This window comes from Mytilus edulis, chromosome 9 (assembly GCF_963676685.1).
Source record: "Mytilus edulis chromosome 9, xbMytEdul2.2, whole genome shotgun sequence".
NCBI lineage: Eukaryota > Metazoa > Mollusca > Bivalvia > Mytilida > Mytilidae > Mytilus > Mytilus edulis.
Window position 1 is genome coordinate 22,795,793 of NC_092352.1, and position 9,564 is coordinate 22,805,356.

The window sequence follows — 9,564 nt, forward strand, 5'->3', positions numbered from 1 at the left end:
TATCAGTCCTCACTGACTGTTTATTCAAATGTAAATATGTTTTAGACGCCCAGTTCGTGTGTGCGTCTGTTGGCTGAGGGTTCAGGGTAAGAAGAAATGAATGCGCTCTGTAATGCATGAATATGTATTGAAAGTCCATCTTAAAATCCTGCAACTGCTTTCTACATCATGCATGGAATGGTTTTTCTTGCTGTTGTAGTTATTATTAATGGTCATAAAGTATGTGTTTCAGTAATTTTTCATTTTTAAAGTGAGCGAACATTTGTTGAAACAGATAAGATTTGATATGCACTGTGTGAAGTTGAAATAGGAATTGAACAGGAGTTATTGTGATAAATCGCTCTATGATAGATGTATTTGATTGTATATGTGGTTATTAATATTAGTCGAGAAGCAATCGCTTTCATGTGACATGTTTTTAATCTGTTTCAAGAAATAAATTCAATACAACGACTACATTTCCATAACAAGCAAGGATATGGCGCCTTTTAATTATACAAACCGTCTATAATTGAGGATTTTACCCTCATTATTCCAAAAAATATACACAAAATGACATGTTTATGATAGCGCTGTTGTTACCAAGCTAATCTGTCGGGAAACCGTGAATAAACTTTTCCATTAGTTCCTCTGTAATTAATATATCTCTGAAATGTAATGTTTTGCTTTGTTTTTGACCTCAAATACTAATTTTGTCACCTTTTTATCGTTAGTAACTTTGATCTATACCAACTGTTACTATTTACATACTAATGGTGCTAGGAGCTCAGACACTTGTTACTATTGGTACCAAGACACGCAGTTGTCGTTTTAGATTCCTTGGAATTTGGCGGGAGGTTGATTGAGGCTGTCTACGTTTTCAAATTAACTGGGGATGTTATGGTTGACATTAGGGTAAATGACGAATTAAGTAATCAAACACGTAGTAATGCAGCTTAACAATCTGATTTAAATTATAAAACATTGTTCCGTGAACTCGTCAAGTTTAAACAAAGCAAAACACGGTTTAAATAAATGAATAGATTTGAGGCTAGTCCTCGGTAACCATTATAAACCAAATATAAAACTTATTGACATTGTCAATATTGTCATGTAATTTTCACCTGATTGGTAATATAACATAGGGATTTTATCGACAAGAATATTACAACCATGTAAAGAGTAAACATTATAAAGTAGAAAATCAATCAAATACTACAACCTGCAGCTAAATAAGATTACCTGTCAATCATCGCACCTGAAAGGTAAATTTGATTGACACATACCTGAATTCTTTTGATCACAGCATGTGTGCTAGTCTAAACAGCTTAAAGGCCGAACGTCGTACAATGGAGGCGGAGAGGTCGAGCTGTGACTTAATACCCTCTTCAAAATGGGCGTCAAATCGTGGGATCCCTTCTCCTTTATAATTACTACTAATGTTTAGGATGAATTAAAGCCGACGTGTAATTCTGTTCATCAGTCGGGTACTTGTCAAATTTCACAAAGAAAATCAAACGAGTTTTTAATACTATTTTGAATTAAATCTGTCAAACCCAAATTCTTAATGCAATACTTCAAAAGGAAAATTGTATACCAGGTTTATTTGAGTAGTTTGTAAAGAAACTATCTTTGGTCGAAATGTGTCTCTCTCGAGGGGGTATTTTACACCTAACTAACAGGGGCAAGTTTCTGTGAAAACAGTATATACGAGTGCATATAACCCAGCCTATTACACGAATATAAACCGAAGTCATAACTGTTTTATTGTAACGGTATCTTTGAATTGCAATATTTCCTTTACTTTTGATCTTAATACTTCCAGCCTTGTTTGTACTTGATGGCACGGTGTTGTCGCCATACGATCATTCCAGTCTCAAACAGCAATACATAATGATCCATAATGTTTGTCGACTTATTCAAGTTGATAGAGTTTATGCTAGTTGGTCTTATGATTGTTTCTCTCTTTAACATTTGTTGAAGCTTTGTAGAAATATGACGAAGATAAAAGCTAACACTACCATTTCGTAGTCTCATGCAAATGACAATAGGAAAAGTTTTATCTTGCTTTTTTCTATTTCTTTTCCATTGTTTATTTAAAATATTTCGCAAAATTTATGTGCGTCTTTTTTGGAAATATCTAGTAAACACTTTTCTCATTAACAATTTTTTAATTTTTTTAAACAACTTTAAAAAAAATGGGAAAAGAAGTAAAATTGAGAATTGAAATGGCGAATGTGTCAATGTACATGTATATATATGTAAACAAATATTGTCATGTCATGTTTCCAAAACAAGACGATTTTCAGGTTTTATTACTATTTTTTTTTTACATAAACATGAGTGCATGTTGCTTAATATTTGTTTATTCATATTTTGTACCCGGGAGAATTTTATATGATGTATTATGATTTTATCTATCATAAATATTATAAAGAATGATGAATCTGTCGATCAACTATAATAAAATGACAGATTAAAATTCACATCTCCCAGGCAATTCACACACAAGAATAAATTTGCATGTTGTTTTTGTGTAAATCAGATTAATATTGTTGATTTATTGTTTGTTACACTATACGTAATGTTTTATTTATCATAGTCAGTGGTGAATCATTTTAAATAATATTTTTCTTTGTCTAGTAAAGTTCTAATAATTTTAAGATTAATTATTTTGTTATCTAACTATAATTTTTAATGTTATAGTCTCTTGTAATTCTGTACAGAATGGCTCTCTTTTTATATTTATATATGTTTACATTAATGTAATGTTGTATTATATATTATTGAGAGATGAGACTTAAATAAAATATTGAATTGAATTGAAATATAAAATATTTCTTAAATAGAAACTTAAGGAGAGAACTTTTTTCTCAATTCAGAAAAAAACTATTATATTTGTATTTATTTGTTTATTACTAATATGTCAGTTTATTCTTCCAATTTTTCTTAACTGCGGTTTATTTGTTTTTCTTCTTTTTGTCAAAATTTTTGTTTATCCTCTATAGTAATTATTGGTAATATTTCATATTATACGTAAGGCGTCATACTTCTTGTTTATTTTGTATTTATTCATTTGACGAAGAAAAATATTATTTGAATTTTAGGAATTAGTTCTTCGTTTTTTCCTCCAAAAACCAGGGAGGAGATCTGACCAAATATTCAGCATTTCGAACCAACAGCTAGTTATAACTGGTCAGTTTAAAAATAGCTATTTTACATCTGTCCATAGCTATTTTATTTGATGATCACAAAATCTGTCCGATTGAAAATATCTTAAAATGTAGCACCGGTGACATGTAACAAGGGCAACCCCCATGCTGTAATCACTTAAATAGGACATTACATATCTACATATCTCAAATGAATTATCGAAATGTACTGATAAATTTAGATTTTAAATGTAGAACATTAGGAAGTAATTGTTTTGTCCTAAGGATCCGACTTTTATCTTATGGACATTTATTTTATTGTGACAAAAAGCCGTCACTTTTGTCTTGTGGGCATTGATCCTATCGTCCGATTCAATCTGGTATATGTACATTTCACTATAACATTTGTCATTTTTACAGCTTCAATCAGCAATAATTTGATCGAATCTGTTGATAAATTTGTAATAAAATTTTATCATTATTTCCAAGTATTTTACGGTTTTGTTCATGACGAATCTAAAATTACTTTATAGCTTTGATCTTCACCCGACATTTTTCTATAACATTGAACATTTTAAAATTTCCTTTTTTTGAGTTTTTAACCATTTTTAAATGTCCAATACCTGAATGATAAATTAATTTTTCATCAAACTCTTCACAAAGAAGCACACAATAAAAGCTTCATTTTATATGGAAATAATATTCATGAATTGCACAACGTTCAACACACACAAGTTAGTAAATAAAATAGGTTTTTATTTATTTTGTCTTAGTTATTATTAGTATTGCTTACTTATGATGTATTATTTACTTTGTCTTATATCTATACTGTCTGTGTTTGTTGTATATTTTGGTTAAAATCTATATTTCCTGTGTGAACCGGCAAATATAAATTTGATATAACACTTTATATAATGTTTAGAATTTTTATACATTTTGACAAATTTCAAGTAAAAAATAATATTTGTATAATTGATTGTTACATGGCTTTTCATTTCCGAATAACTTTCGTTATTCTTTGAATTCTCAAATAGGGTTTAACTACAGAAAATGCAGACGAATAGTTTTATTATGTGAAAATTATTCTCATAAAAATAATTGAAGACGTATACAGAGCATGAAAGATTCAACCTGTTTCTTTTTTCATCATCTTTATTTGGAAACAGGATATTAATTTTTGGCTGAAATAGTCCCTTGTCCCTCGTTACAAGAAAAAGTTAGGACTCTTTATAGCTTGTTGTTCGGTGTGAGCCAAGGCTTTGTGTTAAAGGCTTTACGTTGATCTATGATGGTTTACTTTTTTTAAAATTGTTATTTGGATGGAGAGTTGTCTCATTGGCACTCACACCACATCTTCCCATATCTATGTATTTTAATTTTTTTAATTTTTGTAAGCTCCTGTGCAATATATTCATATAGAGGGGTGTTTATAAAAAACTGTAAATGAGGTACATCTGTATATTCTTCCCAGTGAGAAAAAAATTATGTTATACAAATACAAGGCGGAAATTTATGAATTATTAGATGTCTCATAAACAATACACTCAAAACATTGCCCATCAATTAGTTATTAATAAATATAAGCTATTTCAACCGGTACAGCATGTCTAAAAGTCCATCAATCCTGACAGGTGTCGCTTTAGTTGACAACTTCCATGATCATATAACATTTTTCGTTGTCAGTTTGATCGACATTATTTCACTTGCCGCCATTTATACGACAAATTTGTCAGTTTATGATGTGACCATGAGCAAATCATACATAAACATTTACATTCAATAATAATAACATGCTACTATTTTTTGATTACATGTCAACTTTTAAAACATTTATCCGCATTCCATTAAAATATACAATTCATTCTTTGATGAGTCATAATTATTAATTTCAGCTAAAGTAATTTATATTCAGAATGGTAAAGGTGGGAGACACGATTGCACCTGTAGACTAGTAAAATGATTTACTAGTACACAACATACAAACAAAGCAGCGGTCAGCTGTATTCAGACTAGCCTGGGATATTGGCTCACTGCACGACAGTATTAACAGGCTATGTTCAGACTTATTAAGGAAACACAAACGTGACGGACGCAATGGATTCAGGGGAGACGCACGTGTAAATGAGACTCTCTCCATCCCAAAGAGGTTAACCTACTTGGGAAACCTAATTGGTTAAATAAGAAGGTGTGCACCATAGATGTTTTGACCGGATGTTGGACCACCAAACTGGCCCACAAATACACATCTATCATTTATCAACTCTAATCCCGGACATAATCAAACCCAACAATAATGATTTTTATTGGAGTAGAAAATTGGCGCCCCTAGAACCTTATGTTTGACAAAGCAGAGATTTCACTTGTCTCTCAAACACTCACTTAGAAGGAATGTTCATTGTGTAAGATTAGTATCTATATCATTTTCTTTTGAAGTAACTCGTAAACAGTATAAATTGTCATTTCAGAGATAGCCAGTCTTTCAACACGCCAATTTCAATCTGTTAAGAAACACCCTACTTGTAAAAGATTGATTGATAACACAGTGAATATATGGCTCTTGGCTTTGATCTGCGCCGCAAGGTCGTTCGAAATCATTAATGTCACACAAAATACCATTCTTTCTAAACCTCAGAAAATTTTAAACTAAGATATTTAACTAAAGCTTTTTAAAGGTAATGTATGAAAAGGCCCGGATACAACTCTGGTGAATTATCTTAAGAAGAATTGTGTTAAAGCAAACACCAGTATTGTAATTTAAGTACTACTACTTGAGTTATTTATTTGTCGCCTAGTTATTTCTCCGGGATGTTATATGTATTAACAGGCCGGAATGATATAAATCACTCAAATTTGACAGTTAAACCATCAACTTGATTGATAAGCCGTCATAATGGTTCCCCTCGGCTTCTTCGACAAGAATTAATAAACTTGACGTTGATTGGCCGAGGGGATTCATATCCATTAATCATCGTATTATCTTATCACGCATGACGTCATGTAGAGTAATTCAACCAATCACAGTGGGTTATCGGTGATAATTTATTATTTCATTGGAAGGCGGTAAAGTTCTTTCATCTCCGATTAATTTACAAACAAGAGCTGTCAGACATTTTGTTGTTGCGTTGGGCGGTATGTGAAGTCGAGAACATTCATACTGTGATTGGCAGGCGTAGTGAAAAGAACAAAATTTTGAAATTTTATATGGAATAGAAAACTTTTATGTATTTATTTACCGAAAATATGTTGACCTCGTCGTCTCAGTACCTTCATCCGGAGTACCTACAACCACTTCCAACAACGGTAAGCTTTTTTTATATTAATATTAGTCTTTTAGTAATATTAATATGTCTGAAATACCAGGAAAAATACACGAGAAAAATACAAATGTTGTACGTGACATGACATACAAAAAATGCCCTTGTGAACTCATCATACAATCATTTTTATCTTGTTTTCTTCCCGTCTCGTGAAGATTTCTTTTACATGAAATTTGCATTTTTAATGAAATTTTACATTAATAAAAAAATAAGAAAGGAATGAAATTAATTGTTTCCTTTTCAATACAATGCAACAATTTATTTCAATAGTTATAAATTTGCAAAACTATTGGTTTTACATGAGATTTAAAATTTAATTAAAGCAAGGAGGTATAATATATTTTATTTTCATTCACAGTTGGATGCCAAGAAAAGTCCACTTGCTCTACTAGCTCAGACATGTAGCAGTATTGGAAAAGATGTCTCCCCGTCTAAAAGTATAATCCCATCCATCAGTAAAAAGGACACAGAAAAGGATAAATCTTCAAGCCCGGAAGTAAAAAGACCAGTGTCAAACAATAATGGTAGCAGTCGTGTTGTGAAATCTCCAGTTATTGATACCTCAGATAAGCCTGGATTTAGAACAGTTTCAAATAAAGTAGACATTCCAGCGTTGATTCCCTCCTCGCCGGGACAGTCGAGTGAAAAATCAAAAACACCATCAAGTTCATCTCCTGTTCGATCATCTGAATCTGCAACCAGCAACTCAACCATCTCTCATTCCATCACATCTCTATCAGTGTCTTCTACATCACCAAACAATCTAAAATCAAAACGATGTTCTAGCAGGGACGGAGAATCTAAATCGGATTTAAACCATAGAACAATGTCTCGTCTATCACCAGAACTGTCTACATCATGTACAACAAGTTTGAAACCACAAATGAATCCATCAATATCAAGTTTCCATGGACTTAATACTTACCCTTCATCATATCCTGGATTTCCTTTCTTGCCTCCCGGAAGTGCTCTGGATCAAGCCGCATTACATGGATATTCTGCATCCTTAGCTGCACATGCTGGGTTAGGACTAGGATCTGCTAGTGCTGCAGCAATGGTAGCTGCACAAAACTCTGCTTTAAAACAACAACAAGCTGCTGCAGCAGCTGCATTGTCTCCATATGTCTCTTATACTCGTGTGAGGACGCCATCCGGCGCTACAACTCTAGTTCCTGTATGCAGGGACCCGTACTGTAATAATTGCCAATTAACTGTACAAAATTCGCATTTGTCGTCAACGTGTAACGCCCCTGGTTGTGCTCAATGTGCTCATGAAAAATCTCTTCAAAATCTATCTTCATTAGGATTTCCAGGAATGATGCCTTCATCTTTACCTCCAGGATTCCATTCCTCTTTTGGACAAGCAGCTGCTTTGTCATCACTCTATCCACATAGTGCCCTAAGCGCCCACCAAGGACTTCCTATTGTTTGTAACTGGGTGTCTGCAGGGAATGAATTCTGTGGAAAACGTTTTACAACATCAGAGGAACTATTACAACATTTAAGAACACATACAACATCTGCTGATGCTGTTGCTTCAAATTTTGGACTAGGACTAAATAGTGCATATCATTTACAAGCTTTAAATGCAAGTGGTGGACTTAGTCCGAATTCTTTGAGACGATCATACCCAACAAGTGCAAGCCCTGGACTATTGAGTGGTAACCGTTACCATCCATATAAAACCTCGTTAACCTCTCCATCATATCCTTCTGGACAACCTCTTCCTCCTCTAGGAGCATATTACCCTCCATATGCATTATATAGCCAACGACTTGGAGCAGCCTCGGTTCCGTAAAATTGTTTATTATTAACTGACTCTTAAAATGTAGTTGAAATCCCTGGGTTCAAAACCTGAAGGTTTTATATAGTGCTGTAAAACTTTAAATTATGTGCCAATATAATTGGGAAAATTATGAGTGAATTATTATTGTTAGAATGAATGGATTTATAATTTATAATATGTCATAAATATTTTGACATTAAAATTTATGAAAAATTAGCATATTTTGTCTTTATCTTAAAATATAGACCATACATCACACAAATGCTGTACTGAATATTTTAACAGAAAATCATTTATACGCTCGCTACATTGTTTCTCTTATTTAACAAAACTTCACACAGGAACAATACTTCTTCGTTTTATTTTACATTTGGTAACAACAAGATTTGCAAGAACTAAACAAAAATAAATAGACATCACTGGCAATGACTGTCGAAATGTATAAAAGTAATCATGATTTGGCAACAAATTATAGAATAACGAACGTTTTCAACTGCTAGATATTATTTTCTAGAACTCTAAAATTTGTTATACATACAAACTAAGAAAAGTAAACGAGGTTCACATTATTAAAATGCATATGTTTTTTATTTAAATTTAACATTGAAGGAATTGACAAAAAAGATTGCTACTGGGATAATAATATTAATGAGCCAGACAGAAACTTTATACAAAATTCACACTAGAATAAGAAACAGAAATAAGTAATGCAGAAGAATTCATGTACAACCATTTTTCTTCCTACAAAATAATTTAAAAAATGTTATGTAGTGGTGCTTTATTATATTATCAAAGAGAGAAAACAAGACAAAATAGACACAACCAATAATAAAATAAAATAACTAAACAAAAATGCAAAAAATACTTCCATAGTATTTATTTCGAAGGAGTTTATTGAAGCATGGTATATTATTTCCTCCTGTATATTTAGATATTTGACCACACAACAAGATACATCTGTTTTCCATCTTAGATAATCCCTACATATTTGCATTTTTATTAAAACCAAACAGTTACACCTATGTAAACGACTTTGCTGCTCTAAAATATCTCATCATATAATTAAAAAACAAAAATCAGCATTTATGCTTAAGTTTATTGTACGTTGCTCCTAACAGATATTTACTTATGAAAATACACCATAAAATTGGCAAAAGAAAAAAACAATGAAATAAACACTGCAGTCTCTGGTAGAGATCTATCACATATATTTTTGATTTTATAATGCAGGAGAATTTGTATTTATCTAAAAGAACAAAAACAAACACCACATGAATGTTTTCCATAAATTATCCCAAAATAATAAAAATAAAAAAAAATTATATATTTA

At 31.8% G+C, this 9,564-nt stretch overlaps 1 protein-coding gene across 1 annotated transcript; it reads left to right on the forward strand.

The window, feature by feature from the left end:
- Window positions 1-5,877: 5,877 nt before the first annotated feature.
- LOC139487820 (zinc finger protein Noc-like) lies at window positions 5,878-8,450 on the forward strand. The gene is made up of 2 exons (XM_071272954.1): window positions 5,878-6,431; window positions 6,807-8,450. Exons 1-2 carry the CDS (start codon window positions 6,351-6,353, stop codon window positions 8,244-8,246), a joined length of 1,521 nt encoding a protein of 506 aa, XP_071129055.1. The 5' UTR covers window positions 5,878-6,350; the 3' UTR covers window positions 8,247-8,450.
- Window positions 8,451-9,564: the final 1,114 nt, after the last annotated feature.

Bases quoted from the DNA above. Each gene is read 5' to 3' on its own strand.
- LOC139487820 (XM_071272954.1), top strand. From the start codon at position 6,351: ATGTATTTATTTACCGAAAATATGTTGACCTCGTCGTCTCAGTACCTT. The intron at 6,432-6,806 runs GTAAGCTTTTTT...TTTCATTCACAG, and splicing joins TACAACCACTTCCAACAACG to TTGGATGCCAAGAAAAGTCC.